The 23,484-nt window shown below is 40.1% G+C and overlaps 1 protein-coding gene across 2 annotated transcripts; it reads right to left on the bottom strand.

The window, feature by feature from the left end:
- Positions 1-2,116: 2,116 nt before the first annotated feature.
- LOC122551288 (BTB/POZ domain-containing protein KCTD18-like) lies at positions 2,117-22,653 on the bottom strand. 2 transcript variants are annotated; one of them, XM_043692964.2, is made up of 7 exons: positions 22,605-22,653; positions 21,951-22,142; positions 17,419-17,630; positions 14,199-14,392; positions 8,502-8,596; positions 6,421-6,523; positions 2,117-5,391 (listed from the first exon to the last, which is right to left on the bottom strand). In XM_043692964.2, the coding sequence occupies exons 2-7, from the start codon at positions 22,105-22,107 to the stop codon at positions 4,842-4,844; spliced, it is 1,311 nt and encodes a 436-aa protein (XP_043548899.2). In that variant the 5' UTR covers positions 22,108-22,142; positions 22,605-22,653; the 3' UTR covers positions 2,117-4,841. The 2 variants fall into 2 exon arrangements, with proteins under 2 accessions (XP_043548899.2, XP_043548898.2); XM_043692963.2 differs by having other exon boundaries at positions 22,465-22,652.
- Between the last annotated feature and the right edge of the window lie 831 nt (positions 22,654-23,484).

Raw genomic sequence — 23,484 nt, 5'->3', positions numbered from 1 at the left:
CGATATCGTTTGTCCAGGTAAGACCTGATAAGGTCCGAGACTCGTGCAAGAGGGTGCATCTGCAGATTGCAAGACCATGCCAGCTCTACAGTTACTGGAGGGGGAGTACATCAGATCTGAGTTTAGCTGTTTCAGGCATTGTAATTTCTCCTACTACTGCAGGATCAATTGATCCAAGTCTACTGTTTATTCACTCTGCACTCTTACAATGCTGCAAAATAAGGAGCCAATTATAATAATGGAAGTTAAAATATGAGTTATCATTCCCCTGGACACACTGAGATGTGCAATGTGGAGGTATTATATGTCTTTTGTATCAAAATGAGATGGTTTATAGTTAACAGTCAAAGATGGGAACATATAGCTCTGCATCCTCACGAAATTACTGTTTTGATTCTATGATACACTGCAACTAGAATCACATGTTATGTGGTACAACTTAATATCAAGGCTGTAACCAACATAAACGTTGAGAGACAAACCCTTCAAGCACTATACTCAATTAATCTAAATGAATTCCTTGGGTTCTAACCTCTGATCTTAACATAATTTTATTCCAAGTGTTCAGCATCCAGCATGTGAAGAACTTGATGACTGTAACCCGAAATAGAACTTTGTATGTATTGGCCATGTGTGATATACTAATTTACACACCTTTTAAGCTCTGAACTGCTTTGTTTAGTTTACCTGCTGTTGGGTCCCCTCAGTTCCCTGATACTAGGTCTTCTTTGAACTATTCCATAGTTTGTGTCTCGGTTATCAGAACTATACATGAGAGGGGGCAGGCAGCCCATTTTTAAATTTTTAATTTTCTTTCCCAACTACATGATCACATCAATTCTAAACTGTAAAAGAACACCACTTTTAAACGAAAAGTGTAGAAAAGTCAAGCTTAAAAGAACAAAATACAGAAAGAGAAAGTGAATAAAAATTTGATGAAAAAGTCAGAATTTCAAATTGATTCAGAGAAAAAGATCAATAACTTAGACAGCCAGAAGAAAATCAATGTTGATGCATGTGATAGCTCAATGCATCTTGGACGGTGATGCTGAGCTACACAGATCGGCAGGATCCAGTTTCAATCTGTAGTCTTAAATTATCTCAGCCTGTACAATCAGTTTGATCTGTTAACAACCTGTTAAGTGTCAGGAGATGAAGAAAAAGTAAATTCAGCACAATTATTATTCCTATCTAATGATTCCTGTTAAAAACATGGATCTCAGCTTATGCAGAAAAGTAGGACCAAAACAGATCACTCACTGCAATCTCTGATACCAGTGCGAATGAAGTATCATGTTCCACTACTTTACCAAACATACATACCCATCTCTTTTGCAGCTGTTGCTACAATCAGCTTCCACCGCCTCTCTCGACCGCGATATAAAATTGTTAAATCACCAGTAAAACCATTCACTCAAATAGCCTGCTCACTCTCAAACATCCAGGCTCAAATATGACGGTAGGATCACTTGGGTCATGTTCCAGAAAGCACTTGTGGAAGCACTCCTCCAGGAAGTCAATTACTCAGAAGTAAATTCAAAGATTAGGAATAGACAGACAGCAATCCTATGATATGCAGTTCTTTTAAACAAACACTTTTTTGCAAAGGCACATAGCAAATGCAGGTCACTATTTCATTTGTAAGGTTCTGAAGCAGAATTTTAGATCACTGATAAACACCATACATCTGAGCTAAATGTAAAGTTTTAGTTGATCCAAAATGAATGTAAATTGTGTTCAGAGTATGCGAATATGACAAGGAGCTTAGTTATCAAATTTATTTTATTAAGGTTGTCACTTATTACCTCACTCAATTTGATCGGTTTCTACGCACATTTGTGTTTGTTTTGGTTTTAAAATTAACTTTTCCCAAGAAAGATAGTTTTGGTTGCATTGCCAATTGTCTGGATTGCTAGGTACAACTATTGGGAAGGAACTACTAAAGGTTCGGATGAAATATGAACATCGTAGAAGTTTATCTCCCAACATTAAGTGTATTTTCTTAAACTTGAATTACCTTACATATAATCTTACATTACATCCAACCTCAGAATAATACAGATCATTGGAATAGGGGTTATACAAATGCAATGTGAGAAAAACCATAGAACATTAATCACAAGCAATTCATGTTTTATTTTCAAGTTAAAACAAACAGTTAACTTTTCAGCTGTAGGGCATATAAATTTTAAATATAAAAACTGGAGCCAAGACATGTCTTATTTTAAAAACCTACACATCTGTCAAAGGTAAAGGTTGCTCCAAATAAACATGGGTCTGATTCAAGCACAAAACCCAAGAATACTGAATAATTTCTCAATCACTGCCATTATAATTAGGGCAAGTGATTTGTCACAGAGCAACCCGCGAACTTCAACACTGCACATTTAAAGTGATTTGCCATCCAGCGTCTGAGATTTTGCAGAAACCCCAGGAAGGACTGACAATGTCAGTTTAAGCACTAACATACCACTAGTCTTAATCGTGCAGATTCTCTGTTTCAGATTTGGTCTCCAAAAGTAGGATTTTGATCCAGAGTAAGATGCTTCCCAGTCTAATACTGACAGTTAATACTGACCACTGTTGGAACATTAAGATTTATGCCCTTCACCCAATCAACAAAATCAACTTTCAAATAGAAGCAAATTTATGGACAAAACCTGAATAGGCAGAAGTTTATTCTGCAGTGAGTGGAATACTTTACAGGCTGTCAACACACATGCAGCAGTCACGTTTGAATTTTCACTCAACTCAAGCAGCAGAGCAAAACTTAACAAACCAAATACAAAAAGAAAAGTTGAATAAAGTTGCTGCTGGCTTACCAATAAGTAATAAAAGTTTTCTTTCTACAATTTGAAGAAAAATGCCCAAATTTGTTTTGTTTTTCTCTATTTCAATCTCATTGCTTTTTTTTATCTTCATAACAAGGTTCTGTTCCAAAATCTGCATCTCACCAACATATCTCGCCAAATGGGAAAACAGGCAGACCATCTATTTTAAGACTGTAGGCAAGCCCAAACTTGAACTGGTCTTTCACAACTAGGAGAAAGGGAGCACTGCAGATGCTGGAGATCAGTGTCGAAAAGTGTGGTGCTGCAAAAGCACAGCTGGTCAGGCAGCATCTGAGGAGCAGGACAGTCGACATTTTGAGCATAAACGCTTCATCAGGAATGAACACAGTACCTTAGCCTGAGAAGATTTCATTCCCATCTTGTGCCATATTAGATGGTTTGTTCAAGATTAGAAAGGATTATGTGAGTGCGCAAAGTAAATCAAATGGGAAAACTATCCCTTAAAACTGAATCCCTAATTCAGCCCTTAGAATTAAATAATTAAACTTATAACCTCAAGATCTGAATGCCACTTGTCCAAAATACTGGCCATTTTTCTCCTATGCAAACAAACGCCTAATGTAAAACATCATACAAAACACAAGATGATATCATAAAAAATGCAAGATGCTTGCACAAGATCAGGAACTACAGTGGGGTGGGAACTGCGAAAGTGGAGTTTGTCAATCAGCCCTGTCCTCTATTTTCCAGTACAGTAATAGATGCCCATTATTACAATCTGATGATAGCCACTGTGTTGTAAAGTTAATTTCATTGCTGGTGTCTGACAGCACCCTTCTCTTCACAGGACAGTTCACATATATTGCCTGATTCAGTTGCATGTTCCACGGTAAGGTGGCTATCAGTCTGTTGGCTGGTCTGACGTGCACGAGGAGACTGTAACTAGATATTCAACTGCAATTATTCAAAAATGAGACTGCCTATTTAGTGTCATTCTGTTCTTTGCTTTGCAGTTTTCAAATTTAAGATATACTCAATGAGCTTGAAGTAGGCAGTCCACAAACTAATTAAAAGTGGAATATTTTGGTAGTTGTGATTGCCAGTACACATCAAAGGACCATATCTGCATCTGAATTCAACTGTAACATAAGTAACTCAATGTGTGAAGTTACACTTTACAGTTATTTGAAAATAAAACATCTCTTCTGTCCTTATTCTTCTGAAATTGTTTACTCCACAGACAAGAGCCATTCTATGGTACCTTGCTCAAGTAACCATTATTGCTTAGCTCTTGGAATATGAGTAGGCAACTTGAGTATAGATGAGAGAAATAAAGAATCATAACCAAGCCGAGTGCGAGTGTCCATGTTCACATCCACATGCATGCAAGTGTACATGCAGAATTAACCAGGTGTGACAGCCTTGGTAAAACTTTCCTTTCCACAGAATCCCTAAAGTGTGGAAACAGGCCATTTGACTCAACAAGTCTACATACTCTCTCCAAAAAGCATCCCACCCAGACATCGCCTACCCTCTTCTTGTAACTCTGCACTTCCCATGGCTAATCCACATAATTTACACATCCATGAAACACTATGGGCAATTTAGCATGGCCAATCCCTACACATCTTTGGACTGTGGGAGGAAACCCACGCCAACACGGGAAGAATGTGCAAACTACACACAGACAGTTGCCTGAGGCTGGAATTGAATCCAGATGCCTTGCGCTGTGAGGTAGCAGTGCTAACCACTAAACCACCGTGCCGCCCCCTTTCCGTAGTCCAAAGACATCATTTTCAAATGTAGCACAGATACCACTACCCAAACAGAAGGTCAACCAAACACAGGTAGAGATCAAAACTGGGACCTCCTCGGTCAATGAAAAATCCCATTGAACTACCTGTGAAAGAACAAGTTTCATATTTTTACCTAAGCAACTCTATTGAAATCCTGATCTAAGGTTAATATTCTTGCATCAACAATTCAAATGTTCAGTACTACCACACCACTTCAACAGTCCCATTTCCTTCTCTCCAAAATTCTGGCTGTTTAACCATTGTCATCCTCCTTTTCACTATTTCCATATGTGTTCTCTGGAGAATCTGCCATTAAATTCACAGTCCTGGAAGTGAAGGTGTTTGCTGACGTACTTGGTTGTACATCTGAAGTAATTGTATGTACGTCTCTTTCACGCTTGGTAGGATCTACTGGCATTACAAGTGCTGCAGGAGGTGGATTCCTTTTCAGTTTGATCACTCGATTCACTATTACCTTCTTTTCTGGCAATTTGACAGCTGCAGCATTCTGGGATCTAATGGCTGGGGACATTTGGATAGCAGATCCTGAAGTAGAGCCTGTGTCACTGGAAGCGAGTGTTCTGTGGTTTACAAACTCCCCAGTGTTTAGTCTTTTTACTGCTGGAGATTTGAGATGAACCAAAGCATTTGGCAATGTCTTTGTAGTATCACCTGGTACTGACAGTTTGACCAAACCAGAATTCTTCACTTTAATGCGGGTGCTTGTTGATGGGCCAGAGAACTCTACAGGTTTCAGATTCTTTTTAGGAGTTTCAGTTTCTGCTTCATTGAGATCAATGAGTCTGGAAGATAAATACAAAACAGACTAATGCAAAGACTTAACAAAACAGAAAAACTAGCAGCAACTCTGATCCACTGGTAATCCATAAAGTTGAAGCTAATTCTTTTGAGTACTGACATTTTTGTAGTTACTTTTTAATTAAACATTTTGGGATCTAATTGCTACAAGATTAGCATTTGCAACTGTAAACTTTAGAAAAGAAAATAGTCCTCACAAAATCATTCACGGAACGGGAACAAAACAAGACAGAATATCACAAAAATAAGTACGATTTCTGTCGAAATGGGCGTTCACCTCCTGCAGTGAGTCTGCTTTATGGAATCAGTGATGAATTTAATCCTTTTCTTAACAAGTCAACAACAGAGAATTAGATCATTGGCCTTCAGGTCAGAACAAATTTTCTGGCATTAGGAGTGCAAAACCCCAAGTTGCGACCATGTATTCCCATATGGCTAGCATCTAATTTATTCCTCCAGGTCAAAAACTATTTCCCAAACACCAAAAAATAACAAAAGACAGCAAAAATGTATAAGCAGAGTCACCAGTGAATGCAATGATAAATGTTGAAAGCTGGCCATAATCCTGGCTGGGAAACAACTGGTGATGGAAAATTAAACTTCTAATGTAAAATATATCTTAAGTGAATTCTATGCATTTACCAAGCAAAACATGCAGAAAACAAAAAATTATCATTCAGTATTTTTTTTTTTACCCCCAATGCGGACCGCTCATGGATTTTTCTGATAGTTAAACAAAGAATCAGAGATTAATTCAAGAGGAGACAGTTTTTCCATATGAATGCTTGTTAAACATTCCTGTTCATGTAAATTATCCTGAATGTACCAGGGCCCTTTAGCATTAATTCCTGAAAGATAGCATCAACTTTCGGCTTCCATCTTGAAGAAAAAGTGTAATAGTAGGGCTCTCTAAAGACTCCCCAGTTTGAAAACCTATGTTCTATGATGTATAATAGCTGAGTAACACAGGAATTTTTAAAGAGTCATAACACATGATGAAACGAAGCACCTACCGCTTCTGAATTGGTGTCACTGTTTCTTGTGTGCCTTGTACAGGTCGACCTTCAAGAGTCCAACATTCTATCAACTCCTGCGGCACTCGCCAATAACTCACACCTGTCGGTAAAATAAGGCAGTATGTCTCAAACAGGATGAAGACTATCACCAAGTCCCAATTAAATATATGAGGAGAAAGTGAGGTCTGCAGATGCTGGAGATCAGAGCTGAAAATGTGTTGCTGGAACAGCGCAGCAGGTCAGGCAGCATCCAGGGAACAGGAGAATCGACGTTTCGGGCATAAGCCCTTCTTCAGATTCATGAAAAAGGGCTTATGCCCGAAACGTCGATTCTCCTGTTCCCTGGATGCTGCCTGACCTGCTGCGCTGTTCCAGCAACACGTTTTCAGCCCCAATTAAATATAACCAAATGCAAGGAATATGAAACAATCTTCCTTCAGTGAGTGTTTTGCAGAGGATTCAAAGTTGAGTTAAATAGAAATGCCCAAATTATATCACTCGTAGATTAATTTCAGTGACATGACTGCAAACTGTTTGTGATAAGTGCCATTTGACTTTAATTTCACTATCTTTGGAAGTATGAAAAGTAGTCAAGATAGGTGATTGCTGGATATGAACACCTTTCATTCCATGTGGGTATTTCTCTCACATTGGTTCACATTTGAGAATTTAGCATAAACAATGAAATCCAGCTCAAGGAAATAAAACCTTTATTTGAATTTTGAATTATAGAACTATCTAAGGAAGATTACTTATTTTGAAGTATACTGTAGTCTGAGAGGAATGCAATACCACAGCTGCACTCTGATACAAGTGTGTGATCAATGCTTACATTTGGCAAATGATCAATAAAGCATCATATTCCTCTCATATGAAACAGAACAGTTCTTCCTGTCAACTGAAATACGCTATGTCTCAACTCAGGGCTGTCACAATGTATCACAGCGAGAAAATCAAACACTGTGTCACAGCAGGATTCAATCATTTATTGTTAACAGCTCAGCTCTCTTCTGAAAACAGTCAATGCTAAGACAACCATATTGTATTGTGCTTTTGACTGAACTGAGTACTTTGTGCAGTTACTTCTTTTCTGAGGTTTTTAAAAAAACCCCACATTTCTAAAGCAGAAAATTGAACTAGTTCTGTTTAAATCGACTCTAAGCTCAAACACCTGTGACTCTGTCAGTTCGGAATTTTAAAAACACGATGAAGATCCAGTTAGATGTGAGACTACAGCGAGTAAAAATAAATTCAGACAGAAATGATTGAATGTTGAACAATGAAAGCTGATGGAAAATGTAGTAAAAATGCAACAGATAGAAGGTAAGAGAGACTGTGTGGATTTTTACTTGATTTACAGGGTTTGGGAGAGGGTGGGGGTGGGGAAGAGAAGGTAGTTAGTTAACTCTTCTTTAGAAATGTAGATGGTTTGCAAAATTCATTGTGTAGCACACTGTGCAAACAAGGTCTTTCGGAAGGAAAAGTTGAATACACTGAATAGACTGCATTTAGTCCAACTGGCCCAAAGCAACAATAATGAAATATTCTGCTTGCCTTCTTGCCAGTTTAGTTGCAACAGTTCCATTCAATTGCTCAACGGATTAGTTTAGAATTGGACTTTCAAAAGAAGATGTGGCTTTAATTTTTGAAAACATGCCCTGTGCAGTCTGTGAAGAAGGGGCGTGAAGTGTAAACTAAAGAGTGAAAAACTGATCCAAAGTAGTAGTTTCATATGCAACAGTACATGTGACATGTTTATGAAACTGCTACACTTGATCAAAAAGCTCTCACTGTCAAAAAGTGGAATGGGTCTGGTCGTTGTTGGTGAGATCTCCCTCCGTTTAGAGTTTCTGAGTGATCAGCCTTATTACACATGTCCAGCAAGAATACTACATTATCATAAGTATCCAACATGAGAAGAGACATTCAAAAAGACACATCTTCTCTTGAGGTACTACTGGACGTATCAGCGATTACAAACATTGCGGCCCCAATGTTGGAAATGAGCTGTAACAATGAGCTGTACAGCTTATATGAAAGTCTTAAATGTTTTTATGCTGACATGAACAGTTAAATACCTCTTCCCTCCCAGGAGTCAAAGGCATCCATCATTTTCTTCAGCTCACCAGCTGAGTAATAGCTCCATATGTATTGTAGATTATTTCCAGCTTCCCTAGAAATGCGATAAAAAAACAGAAAGATCAAACAACAACATGAATACAGGAGTTTAATTAGACATTCAATGTCAGTCATTATAGTCACAACAGTTTTGATGTTATAACCATTTCTGCAGTTAACATATTTCACTTTTGCTGGTGTATCCTTACAGGCAAAAAGATTGTCAAAGTGGTGAGATAAATAGAAATGCACAGCAGAGTCTAAGAAGAGCATTTAATGCACTGACTGCTCTTACAGACCGAGCCCAGAGTGACTCGAACTGTTTGATAAGTTTGGAGGAGATACTATACAATGTTTGGTACAGGACATAAAGAGAATGGAAAATTAGAAAATTTGCTCATGCAAATGTTCCCTCTTTTTGTTTCATGTGGAATCTATGAAGATCCAACAAAACAAAAAACATTAAAAGGACTCAAGCTGAAATAATAAAATGCAAACTTACAATCTAAAAAGGAGCCATTTTTATTTCAAGTACTCCCTTCATTTTCTACTGTAAGGATGAAAAAGACTTCTTGAAATTCACAACTTTTTAGTCAGTAACTTCTTTAACTTTTGATTGGACAAATCAAAGCCATCTGCCTCCAGAGCAAGTGCGGTAATGTTCTGTTTTAAGATTTGTGTACCAGGTAGTCTAAAATAAAGCACTCAGCATTTAACTCTCCTTATTTAGAAACCATTTTCTATTTACCCTTCATAGCAGCAGATAAAAGCAACGTGGTTTTGAAGTGATTACGATCATCAATTAAATGGGTCATTTGGACTGTTATATTTGTAACACAGCATTACAATGAGGAAATACCATAGACAGTACAGGGTGTTTGCACTGACAAAGCAAAGGTGATCTTAAGGAGTATTAAAATAGCAAATGAACTGGGGAGCATGAGTGGGAAAGGGAGAGGAAGAGAAGAGGGTAAGCCAGGACCCAGTGCCAGAAGGACAAAATGTAGGGGATGGACAGACTAGGAGTACAGGGTGTGAAGGTGTGAGCGGGAGATGGTAAGCCAGGACCCAGTGCCAGAAGGACAAAATGTAGGGGATGGACAGACTAGGAGTACAGGGTGTGAAGGTGTGAGCGGGAATGCGGGCTGCAGGAAGAATGGGGTCAGAATAAGTAATATGCACAGTGAGGCTGGAGCAAGAGATCAAGGTGAGAGGTCAGAGCAAAAGGATGAGAGGGCAAGGGTTTACACTGAGAAAGCAATTGATTACAACATGAGGACAATAAGCTAGAGGTTATAGCAACAGGCATATGATTGGAACAAGAGGTAGGAAAAAAAAAGAGAGAACAAGGGATAAACAACACCCATTCAAATATATTTACCAGAATGGATCTACCTGGACAAAGAGATAACACAAACGCAGGTGGATGTCCAGCATTCTGACATTCCAGAAAGTCAATATAAGCATCCAGGTGGAGCATCATGCAATCAACTCAACAATCCCAATTTAGTGATGAGAACATACAAGCTCCTAGAATCATGGTTAAAGATTTTTCAGTAGCAGCAATAAGTTGAACTAAATAAATGCTACATAAGATTGTGATCTGGTCAGCTACATAGGAAATTTAACAATACATTAATCATGCATAAGGGCAGAACACCATGGATGGAAATCTGAAATAAAGACAAAATGCTGGAATAAATTTGTAGGTCAGGCAGTGTCTGTTGAGGAGGACACAAAGTTCAGTCACATTTTAATTTGTTACCAGTGAAGTCTGTTGGGTATCAAGTTACTGTGATGGTTTCTTTCTGAAACCTTACTTATTAATTCTGGTTATTCTCCTGAATAATTTGCATCCTATAACACTTAAATGTTACAAATTGTGTCAGCATTGTTAAGGAAATTTCATTTTTTATATCTTTATAGCGTTGCAGCAGGTTGAGTGGGAAAACCTCCTTAATTTTGTTTTCATCAACTTGCCTGCATGGATGCATTTGCCCATGTCAGTATTAGTAGATGGGACAGCACACAGTTAAGGAAACAAAGTTCTGTCTTTATATTGAGGATACCTAACATCACACTGTGGCATTACCACCAAGCAAATGGGACAGGTTTCAAGTGGAGTTGAGGATTATTAAATCAGCCATGATCTCTCAGAATGGTGGAGTAAACTTGATGGGCTGAATAGTCTACTTCTGCTCTTAAGTTCAAACAGATCCAACAACCCAAAGTACATATCCTTGAAGTGCTCTCACTCCTTCCCTCCACCATTATCAAACTTAATCAGTGAAAAACCCTTGTTCAATGAAGAGGGCTGGTAGTCATGCCAGGAACAGCACCCAGCATACCGAGAGGCAGCACGGTGGCTCAGTGGTTAGCACTGCTGCCTCACACTGCCAGGGACCTGGGTTCAATTCCTGCCTCGGGCAACTATCTGTGTGGAGTTTGCACATTCTCCCCGTGCTCCGGTTTCCTCCCACAGTCCAAAGATGTGCAGATTAGGTGAACTGGCCATACTAAATTGCCCGTAGTGTTAGGTGTATTAGTCAGGGGTAAATGTAGGGGAATGGGACGGGGTGAGTTGCTCTTTGGAGGGTTGGTGTGGACTTGTTGGACTGAAGGGCCTGTTTCCACACTGTAGGGAATCTAATCTAACCTAATCTAAAAAAAGGTGTCATCCTGGTGAAGCTACAAACAGAACTACTCACATGCCAAGTAGTGGAGGCAGCGTGAGAGAGGAAGGATGAAGCAATCCCACAAACAACGGATCAGATCTAAGTTCAGCAGTCCTACCACGTTCAGTTGTGAAGGATGATGAGCCAATAACCAACTAACTGGAGAAGAAGGCTACACAAATATCCCCATCCTCAACTATGGAGCAGCCCAGCACATCAGTACACAAGACAAAGCGAAAGCACTTACAACCACCTTCAGCCAGAAGTGCCCCAAATAGATGTTTCATCTCAGCCTCCTTTTGAGGTCCGCAGCATCATAGAAGTCAATTTTTGGTCAAATCAGTGCATTTCATATGATATCAAGAAACTATTGGATGAAGCACCGATACTGCAAAAGCTATGAGCCTTGACAACATTCCAACAGTTACTGAAGAACATGCTCCAGTTATTCCAATTCAGCTTTAGCACTGTTACCTACCTGACAATATGGAAAACAGCTCAGATATGTACTGTCCACAAAAAGCAGGAAAAATCCAACCCAGCCAATTATCATCCTAATCTCAATCATCAGCAAACTAATGGACAGTGTTCATTGGCATTGCAGTCAAGTGGCAACTACACAGCAAGAACTTGCTCACTGATGCTCAGTTTGGATTCCACCAAGTCAACTCAACATCTGAGCTCATCATCCTTGGTCTAAATATGGACAAAAGAGCTGAGAGTTACTGGCCCTGACAACAAACAGCTTTGATCAACTATGGCATCAAAGAACCCAAGCTAAACGGAAATCAAGGGAAATCTCTTCACTAGTTGGAGTTATAGATAGAACACAGGAAGATGGTCATGGTTGTTGGTCGTCAATCACCTCAATGGCAGGACATCACTGCAAGAGTTCCTCCCAACCACCTTCATCTGCTTCATCCATGATGCTCCTCCATCACACGGACAGAGTGGAGTTGGTTGCACAATGTTTAGTACCACTGGCAACTTCTCAGACATGGAAGCAGGTACTGTCACATGCGGCTGACCTGGACATCGTTCATGCTTGGGTTGTTAAGCTGCAAGCAATATTTGCACCACATAAGTGCTAACAATGACCACCTCTAACAAGCGAGAATCTAACCATTTCCCCATTAACACTGAATAGCCATGGAATTATTGAATCCCCTACTGTCAACATCCTGGTGGTTACAATTGACTGGCCATATAAATACTGTGACTACAAGAGCAGGTCAGATGTTTGGAATTTTGCTGCAAGTAATTCACCCTCTCAACTCTTCAAAACCTGCACTGCACAAGCTAGGAATGTACAGGATGCTCTGATGATTGCAGTTTCAACAACACTTAAGAAGCTCAACTGACTGGTCAACTGGGCAGAGTAATGACAAAGGGCAATCAAACTTGCAAGGCGTGAGGTAATGCACTTGGAAAGGGCTAACAAGGTGAGGGATTACACAACAAGTGGGAGAACCCTGGAAATTACTGAAGATCAGAGGGACCTTTATGCGCAAATGCACAGATCTTGGAATGCAGCAGGGCAAGCAAATAAGGTGGTTATGAGTATAAACCTTTAATAACCAAGGCACAGAATATTAAAGCAGGGAGGTTACGCAGAAGTGTAAAAAACACTATTAGGCAGCAACTGAAGAACTGTGTATACTGAGTTCTGGTCACCACAATATAGGAAGGAAGTGATTACACTCAAAGGGGTGCAGAGATGATTTTCCAGGATGCAGCTTGAGCAGGAGGGTCTGAGCTACGAGCAAAGATTAGAAAGCCTGGGGTTGTATGCCTTCGGACAGCAAAGCTTATATGGGGACCTGATAGAGGAATATAGGATGGATAGAAAGGCACTTTTTCTATCGGTAGTGGAGTCAATAACCAGGGGTCAAAGATTTATGAGTTAGAAAGCTAAAAGGAGATTGAGGAGAAATTATTTCAACTGTTCAGTAATGGGTGCGTGCAGTTTACAGCGTCAAAGAATGGTTGATTCAGAAACTCTTACAACATCTAATCAGTATTTAAATATTCACTTGCATGGGGGTCAAAAGCTGGAAAATAGGATTAGTGAAGTCAGATCTCTCTTGACTGATGAGGAAATGATATACTGAATGGTTTCCTTCTGTGCTGCAAATATTCAGGACAAAGCAGCACGTTTGCAGGGCACCCCACCAACCACCTCGATATTTAATTCACACACCACACTGCATCTACAAAATGCAACGCAACAACTCAAGAAGCCTCTGCCCACAGTATCTCCCAAACTTGCTAACTCTTGCACCTAAGGCGGCATGGGCAAGGGCAGCAGATACAAGAAATTATCACATCCTGTTAAGATTCCTTTCAAGTCACACACCATATTAATATGTTTCACTGTTCCTTCTCCATCACTGGGACAAAATCTTGGAACTCCCTTCTTAATAATACTCTTGGTACACCTACACCAGAGAAGATGCAGCAGCTCGAAGATACCACTCACAACCACATTCTCTAGGACAATCAACGATGGGAAAATAACTAGACAGCAACACCCACATGAAGGAACAAACAAAAATGCATTCTTTGAACACAGACAAAAAGGAATTAATTCAGTGGTAGATTAAGTAAATCTTAATAGACAGACATACAAAAAGTGACAGACCGGTAAGGTCTACTGGTTCATCGACCCTGTCCCACACAACTGTGTCATCCTCGAATAAAACAAGAAACTTAATCCATTAAGATAAACATTTGGCAACGTGAAAATAATTTTTAATAAGATTACTGAGCTCAATAGCTCATTAAGTGGTAGTTCCTAGACATTCATAAATCCATAAGGGTTTATTGGCAAGGAATTAAAGAGATGGGGCTCTTCAGGTGATTAAGTTACCAATCTCAATGTCCTTTATACAAAACAAACAGATTAAAACAACACATGCAGTGCAAAGCAGCAAATTTTACATCTTATTTATAATAGGTTACTGTCAAATCACCCACTTTTACCTTTTGTAAATACTTCTACTTTTCATCCTGCCTCCCAGCTGTTTTTCAATGGCTCCAATCCCTTCTGCCTTTGATGTAAACACTCCTAGGATCTTGCTCTCACAACTAGCACCACAAGTGTTGAGATAGTGCAGAATCCACACCATAGGTCTTGTGCAGATTAAACCATAGGAGGCACAGATGTCTGTCAATGTCTATATTTAACAATTAGAACAACAATAAATAAGTCATTGATTATTTGAAATAATTGACAGAAATGCTTTACTTATACCCTATCTTCAACTGAACATATACTGAGAGATCCATGAATTACAAGAGTTCTTTAAATTAGGCTATTGTTGGCAATTTTCCTAATCCCACAACAAAATGTCATTATATTGTCAAACAAACAGGCATGTGATCTACAAGTCAGTAGTGGCTTTTGAAAACAGCACACTAAGCGGACTTTAAGTATAAATTCAACATATTCCAATGTAAAAATGGGACTGGATATATTATATTTCTATTCTTCTTGTTTGAATTGTGCCTTCTGGTAACACAACAGTCCAGACGAATACTTGTTTACAGTGTTGCAAATATTTGAGTAGACTTTCCACTTTGTACTAAAATGAAAATGTACCAAAGTGTGCTTGAAATTGTGCTGGTGAGGTTATAGTTGGGTTTTTGCATAATCATAGACCAGAGCATGCATCAGAGCAATCAAGGTAACCAATATAATCATTCCTTTATTTGTCTTTTTCGCTTGACTAGCAACTCTTTATGTGTCTAAGCACTGGTAGTGGATAAATTGAACCTCTAATCAGCACAAATGTTAACATAATACAAATGATTTGCGCATAATCCACTTATACTTAAAATTCTCAATCCTTTGCATTGATTTGGTTACTTACACTACAAAACATGCGAAAACAAGCAGAAACTCTACTCCAGTACCCCAATGCCCAACTATTAAAGCAACCAGCAGAAAGTACTATCCTTGCTGTGATAAATTTGCGCACAAGGGACTAAGTTACAGTTGTTCAATTTCAAGAAATTGAGTCAGAAAAACACCAATTAAATCAAAGTGAAAGGAACAGAAGAGGGGCTCTAAGATGACACCACCTGCAGCTTTAAATCACTACATAATGAAGTTTACTGATAGTCACTAGTGGGCTCCCCTGTTTCTGACTGGGTAGACTCAACTTCAGGTTAAATATACCAAAGTTTATATTCTTAAAAATATCCTTTATTGAACTGGTCATAAAAGCAGGAGCCAGATTGTTTGCAAGAGGTGTGTTGGAATGATTATGGAACCAAATCTAATTAACTCCAGTTGGCACGCCAATTCTGAAGTGAACAGGACAGTGTGTCGTAGGACAGAATTTCACCCAGTGATAACTCATTGTTGCAAATGATATCAGAGTGATGAGTGAAATGCAACAGGATGCTTTACCAACACAATCAGATTCCAATCTGGACAACTCAAGTCAGAAGGAAAGATGCATTTTTTTTCCCAAAGTACTCCCTCCCTCCCAATATAGAGTCAAATGTTCTAGTATCTGGATTGCTAGAAAACAAATGTTTGAGATCATGTGGAATTCCTGACTCATGGATCAACATGGAAACTAGTCGGGTTAAATTTTCGATGGTCAATTTCCCTGTTTTCAATTACAGCTACCAAGGCAGAAACCTATAAGTTACTCAGGAGTCACCCAGGGAATGTTAGACAGACAGAATCTCGTCTGACACAGCCAACTTTCCACTCACCTCCTTTGAGAAGGATCACTTGCTCCAAACAACCAGCTACATCTCAATACCCAGAATACCTGCTGACTACTTGACCAGACTCAACCCAACTACAGCCCCCCCAAACTGACTAGATACTGACCTTACTATCCCAACTATCCATTGACTCACCAGTCCATTTGTTCACACACCCATTCACTAACTTTCAAGGATTGACCCTCTCACCATCTAGCAGACAGTGGCAGGATTTTGTCCCACCCAAGATTATTATAATTATAAAATATATAATTATTGAAATCTACTCCGCTGTAATGGAGTTTACTAAGAAAAGCAGCACTGCATTATTCTGTGAAAGCCAGGATTGAAAGATTCCAGAGGGAATATACAGCAGTGCTGATTCAGGGGAATTTACAAGCACAAGGAAGATTCAAGCCAGAGTTCTGAGAGCACCAGATAATCTCTGATGACCACATGCTATTAGCCTTTGAGGGCCAAGTACCACAGTTCTCTATCACCATGTAGAAATATCAAAGCCTCGACTCATTAACCTTGCTTTCATCAGATGTCACACACATGCTCAAAGTTTCTGAATAACAATAATCTAATTGAATTCTCACCAACTTTTCCCTTCAAAACCTAATGTCCATAGTCCAGGGAGAGCTGAAATCAGTGATATCAGGAGACATCACACAATCAAACCTAGATTCTCTCGGTCTGTGTTACAGCGGAGGAATTAACAATCTGCAGTTAATAGTGCCTTTCACATCCTCAGAATGTCCAAAAGTACTTTACAGTCAATAAATTTGTTTTAGTAATAAAACTGTACTGTAAGAAACATAGTAACCAATTTTGTATGCAACAAAGGTTTATAAACAGTAGTAAGATGATGACCAGGGAAAAGCATTAGCCAGGACATTTGTGTAAGTTTTCCATGCTTTTCTTAAAAAAACATGCCACAACACCACTTGATGTTCATCTTATTCAAATAATGCCTCATCCAAAAGAAAGCACTCCTGATAGTACCACACTCCCTGAACATTGTATTAAAATATTAATCTACATTATGAGAGGTCTTGAACTCCTGACCTTTTCAATCAAACAGAACAACTACCACTGCACCTAAACCAATAGCAATAACTTACAGAGCTGCCAAGAAAGACAGAAAAATCTAAGGATATTGCAGGTTACTGGAAAACATTGTTTAGTCTGACATTGTTCAATTATTATGTATTAATTACAATTTAACTTTTTCAACACCATTGCTTTTCAGGAATAAAAATATTCTCAAGCATAGTTGATCCAGCAAGTCTTTTTCATGGACAATGCGGTTACGGTCAATTGTGAAAATTATTCAACATTGCTCTATTTTCACTAGGTGTCATTTTTTGAAAACAAATTGCCATATCTCTTTCAAGTAACATTAAAACAACTTACAAAATTCTGAGTAAAAACACCGTGTCACTGTAAAATCACTTTTGAGATGAACATTACAAACCTTTTTAATTTCAGAATTAGATCTCGAGCAATGTCTCTCCATCTCACTTGACAAGTAGTCAGTCAAACTGTAGGGGTAGGGAATGCCAAAGTAATCTGCCTCTTCTTGTAATGCTACACGAGTTCTCGTTTCCTCAGGGATACAGAGTTCACCGTGCAGGTAGTCCAAGAGATACTTGAAAAGTTTGCCATCCCGTTCAATCAGACAAGCTCCTTTAATAAAAAGATGTTAGCCTTTAAACTTCAGCATTACACATCTCAAATTCAAAATGATGCATTGATAGCTCAAGTGGTTTATCTTCCAAGTAGTAAGCCCCTGGTTCTCCCCATGGCTCAGTCAAGTAGATTGCCTTAATCTCCAGTAGACGACTGCACAGTAACTCAAACAAGGTGATCCAACTCAGTTAAATGAAACATGGCTTCTTAAGCAAGAAGAGATAGCAGAGTACAGTAGAATATTTGTTATGTTACCGGACTACTAAGTCAGAGGCCTGGACTATTGATACAGAGGAAGGAATTCAAACCACACCACAAATTCAATTGAACATAGCCTGGATTAAAAAATCAATATTCAGTAATGACAATCAAGATACTATAAAATTGTTGTACAAAACCAAATTGGCTTGTGAATACCCTTGAGGGAAAGAAATCTGCAAACCTATATGATTTATTGTCACTTGCACTTAACAGTGAATAATTCAGTAAAATACAGTGAAAAGCTTCAACAGTCGCCATCCAGCATCATTTTTATCCATTTAAAAACAAAAAGGTTTGATGCTTTAACTGAAAGAGAGCCCTTAGGTAGCTCACCAGCAATACCTGCGCCACCAGCAGCCCTCCTCCACCTCCTTGCCACCGCCGCCGCCTGGGCCATAATCACTAATGCAGCAGTTGCCACTCTTCAGGTGCCAACTCATCACCACTGGGCCCACCTCGCCGCTGCCAGGTCCTGTGCTGAACCCACACTTGCCCGCAACCAGGAGTGCCTGGCTCCATTGCTGCCTTGATGATACTAGGAGCCCCAGCTCTAGTCATACCTCGCTGCCATCACTGCAGCTGCCGGCTCGCCAATGCCAGGAGTACTCACTCTGTGCCAACTGCAAACAAGAGTCCCTGGTTCAGCAAGCCAAGAATCACGCTCTGGCCACCCTCCCCACCCTCCCCCCCCCTGGGGTCACCATATTGAAATGTCTGCTGCTGCCGACGCCTCCAATCACTGGAAGGAAGTTTGCTGCCGCTGCCAGCCCTAACCGCTCTCTACTGCCACTTCCATTCACCGTAAAGTGCTGTGTCCTCCACCACCTCTGACCACTGGGAGCAGCTGCTATTCTGCGCATGGCTCACTCTAGCTGCCACACCAATTTTGCCAACTAACCCACCACAAAAGGCCCCAAAGAAAAAAAAATCAAAAGAAGAAAAAGAAAGCAAGCAAATAAGCATGCAGGACTGGATGAGTCGGCATGCAGCCGTTCAACTCCTTACCTCGTTTGTCCTATATGTGACTCCACAACAACAGCAATGTGGTCTCTCAACTGCCTTCTGAAATGGACCAACAAGTCACTTGGGCGCATTCAAGAAAGTGCCAAATCAACGTCATTTCAAGAGTAACGTGAAGTTACCAATACATGAGGTGGGCAGCACAGTGGCTCAGTGGTTAGCACTGCTGCCTTACAGCACCAGTGACCCGGTTTGATTCCAGCCTCAGGCAATTGTCTGTGTGGAGTTTGCACATTCTCCCCATGTCTGCGTGGGTTTCCTCTGGGTGCTCCGGTTTCCTCCCACAGTCCAAAGATGTGCGGTTAGGTGGATTAGCATAGTGTTAGATGCATAAATCAGGGGAAATGTAGAGAAATAAGGGAATGGGTCTGGATGGGTTACTCTTTGGAGGGTCTGCTTCGACACTGTAGCAATTCTAAGTTCTAAACATTGGCTTTACCGGTGGCCCATCCAAATTGAATAAAGACCATGTCTACTGCTCTTCCACCTGAAATACAATGTAGTGGCTTTCTCAAAGAGAACATTACAGCTCAGATTGAAAGGAAGGGTGGGGGGGGGGAAATCCAAAAGAAACGGAAAGCAAATCTAAAGAGAATGGTAATCCAGTTATGTGCTTTATAAATCGGAAATTAGTAACAATACATTACTATTGTTTTCTCACCAGCAGCAAAAAATATTCAATGCAGTAAAATGACAGAGATGTCTCTGATATAAGTAGTATTATGAAAGGGAGTGCTCCCAAAATATCATTTCTACGTAGTTCAATCCAACTTCTTTGGAGTTCTAAGTGAGACAGCTGCCTCAAAACCATTTATGAATCTGACAAATGTTTTGAATATTATTGAACACCTTAAAAGCTTTTACATTTTGCTTCCTAACCACTTGTCTCCCTGATCTCACTCCGATCTCACTAATGCTGCTCATGCATATGGCCTTCTCTCATGATTTCTCATCTACACGCTGCCCCTTGACAACACAACTCAAAAACATGAGTTCCATATGAATGTTGATGTCAACCAACTTTTTTGGCCCATCCACTGTCTTTAAACTGTTAGGACTGTTTGAGTAACGGATAAACACATATTGCCTCCAACTAAATATTAGGAAGACTGAAATGTTGCCTTTAGTCCCTTCCGCATACTCATTCTGTCAGCATCAACTCCATCCCTCTCCCCAATGACTGTCTGAGGGTGAACCAGAATGTTAGTGCATTGTATTTCATTTCATCCAAGACAAACTTCTGACTCCATATCTACTCCACCACCAAGAATGTTGACTTCCAGCTCTGTGACATCACCGAACTCTGCCAGCTGCCTCAGCACACATGCTGCTGAAAGCCTCACCTCTGCCTTTGTTAACTCCAGATAAGGTTGATAGCCACTCGACCAACCTCCAAAAACTTGAGCTCATCCAGAGCTCTATTGCTTGTGTCACAATTCACACCATGTCTGTACTCATCGACATGTAATGGATTCTAGTTAAACACCTCAATTTTAAAATTCTCATTCTTGATTTCAAATCCCTCCATAGCTCTATATCTTCCTCTGATCCTACAACCCTTGCATTCTTCTAACTCTGGCCTCTGGCAAATCTTTGGAGTTAATCACTCCCTTATTGTCAATGGTGTTTCCAGCTCTGAAATTCTTTCCATGAAGCCCTCAGACTCTCCTAATCTTGAAACCATTGAAGAACTACTTAGCTAATTTGCCACTCCACAATTATTCAGTTTCTTACTGCTATAACTTTCATTTTAATTTTGATCCCAGTAGGTACAAACCCATCACGAAGATTAAACACATGATTACAATTGTGGATCACCAAACTGATCAAGGTCAACTTTTACACACCACCCACACATTCTGTCCAGAAATAAAAAAAATTGAAGTTATATATGGAAACCTCACAAACTTTCCAGCTTCTGAAAGTGATCATGTCAATACATTACATCTGTTATTACCCAAATTCCACTTTGAGCATATGCATGTGAAAAGGAAACAACTTGATTCTGATGTGTGAAATAGGATTCTTCGAAGTGCCAAGCACTGTTCCATATATCTCAACAAAGTTTAGGAATTTCAAATAAAACAAAGGCCAACTTATTATGGGGGCTAAAATCCATTAGTTAAGAATAATTACAAATGTTTTCTTAGTGCTGCGGATGTCAAATCCAATGCTTTGATTTCAGAGTTATTGTCATTTTCAATTTCCTTCATGGCCTTGCCATTCCTATTTCATAACCCGCAATTTCTGCATTCCACTATTTTTGACTTCTTGATCTCCCTGCTTTCTCACTCCACGCTGGCAATCAAGCCACTAGCAGCCAAGGCCCTAATCATCTGAAATTCCTTCCATAATTCTTGACATATACATATCTCACTCCTCCAACATGACCCAACTTTTTGGTTAACTGTCCAATTACCACGTTACTTGACTTGGTGTCAAATTTTGTTTGCTGATGCTCTACTGGAAAAAGTCAGAAATCACACAACACCAGGTTATAGTCCAAAGGGTTTATTTGAAATCACAATCTTTCAGAGCGCAGTCCCTTTGTCAGGTGAAGCTCATTTCACCTGACGAAGGGGCAGCGCTCTGAAAGCTTGTGATTTTGAATAAACCTGTTGGATTATAAATTGGTGTTGAGATTTCTGACTTTGTCCACCCCAGTCCAACACCCATGGCTCCTGTGAAATGCCATGGGAACTTATATTGTGCTCAACGTATTAAATAAATTCAAGTTATTGTTGTTTCACATAACTATATAAAAACTAGGCTGGATCAAAATCAAGCAGCATTAAAGCAAAGTAAATATATCTTGCCATAATTAAACTTCCTTTACCATTAGTAAATGTTCTGACAATCTATCTCATTGTGCCTCTGACTATTTTTAGATAATTAATCAGAGGCCAGACTTCAACACTTCTTGAATTTTGCCCAAGAAATGTGATTCACTTGTAAACAAAAACAAAAACAGCTCCTGCAAATCTGTAAGCATGCCACATAAGATTATATGATTGACAATTGCATTCCTTTCATTACCTGATTCATCTAGTTTCAAAGGAAATCGTCCACTAAACATTGCACTAAGCATTGAGTCTTTAAAACGACAGAGGGAATTTCGTCTGGCTGTGTACAAACAACCTCCCACATTCAATCTGAGAATATCGGAAATAGCTTCCCCATCACAAGACGCCATGGTGTGCAATATCCAATCACTCCATCGCTGAAATTCTAGGTGCAGAAAGCAAAACAAAAATTCAAAAACAGTTTGTTGGTAAAATGACAACGCAAATGTTGTTTGTCCTAATAATCACACAATAGCCAGAACACATTTAGTTTTTCTTTTAAAAAGTAAATGATTTAAAGTTAAGAACATCCAACAGTATTATTTTGATTACACATTGGCGGAGACCTGTGGATATCTTTTTAAATGTTAAGAGTCTTACAAAAGCTAATTGGATTGTGCCATTAATACACAAAAAGAAAATGCCACTTAGTGAACAGTGACGAAAGGTAACAAAGTCCAGGAGATTTTTGTGGCATGTTGCAATACCTGCTGTAACCCATTACCAGGGACTAATGGGGTATGAAGAAGTCAGAATAATAAACAGAGTTGGCATTAAGCGGACTGTATGGGGTTTCTTTTAAACAAAATCACTTTGTGTTGACCAAGAAATGTCAAAACCTAGTTACTTTCAGTAAGCTTCAGGCTATTTCCATTCACTGGGGGGTGAAGTGGGGGGTGGGGGGGTTGGGAGGTGAAGGTGGGGGGGTTGGGAGGGGGGTGGGGAGGTGAAGTTGGGGGGGGTGGGGAGGTGAAGTTGGGGGGGGGTGGGGAGGTGAAGTGGGGGGGGTGGGGAGGTGAAGTGGGGGGGGTGGGGAGGTGAAGTGGGGGGGTGAAGGTGGGGAGGTGAGGTGGGGGGGTTGGGAGGTGAGGTGGGGGGGTTGGGAGGTGAGGTGGGGGGGTTGGGGAATCCCCTCCTGTTAATCTCTGTCTCAGGAGGACACACAGCTTCCAGCTCCTCACATCCGCTCTCCCTTCCTCCCGGACTGGCGCACGCTGATGACGTGACCAAAACACGGCGCAGCCGCAGTGCCTCTCAAGCCCGAACCACCGCTTGCTCGCCCGCACCCCCCCCTAGCGGCGGGAGTACTGCAATCGCCCCATTGCCACGCCTCTTCGGGATGGAGAAGGAGATGGATCCGCAAGAGGTGAGCTCTTCTTCCTCGTATGTCCCCCTGGTGGCCACAGAGAGAACTCTTTCCGAAGGAGTAATCACACTCTATTTACCTTCAGCACAATCGACTTAAGACTCAAGAAGTCAAGTCCAATGTTTGTGGCACAGGATTGAATGAGTTGCATGTCAACTTTTGCCATGCATTTCAGTGATTTTGCCTTTTGTGTATGTGACATCAAAACCAATAGCCACCCTGCAATTTTTGGGGGACTATATTTCTTCTGTTTGTCTCGAAGTTAGTCAAGATAGAGTGGGGAACTGTAATTTACTGGTTATTTCCTGCCTTAACACAGAGGGTCACCTTGGTAAATAAATGAAAAAGTGCTAGGAATGGA

The sequence above is a fragment of the Chiloscyllium plagiosum genome, unplaced genomic scaffold, assembly GCF_037043375.1.
Source record: "Chiloscyllium plagiosum isolate Xiang-an unplaced genomic scaffold, Cpla_swu_hap1 HiC_scaffold_7, whole genome shotgun sequence".
NCBI lineage: Eukaryota > Metazoa > Chordata > Chondrichthyes > Orectolobiformes > Hemiscylliidae > Chiloscyllium > Chiloscyllium plagiosum.
This window is presented reverse-complemented; position numbering and strand designations above follow the sequence as displayed.

What these genes read in the sequence shown, in the direction of transcription:
- LOC122551288 (XM_043692964.2), bottom strand. Translation starts at nt 22,107, where the DNA reads ATGGCGTCTTGTGATGGGGAAGCTATTTCCGATATTCTCAGATTGAAT. An exon ending in TGACTCCTGGGAGGGAAGAG is followed by an intron (nt 6,524 to 8,501) that starts GTATTTAACTGT and finishes TTTTACCGACAG; the next exon opens with GTGTGAGTTATTGGCGAGTG. An exon ending in GTGACACCAATTCAGAAGCG is followed by an intron (nt 5,392 to 6,420) that starts GTAGGTGCTTCG and finishes TTTATCTTCCAG; the next exon opens with ACTCATTGATCTCAATGAAG.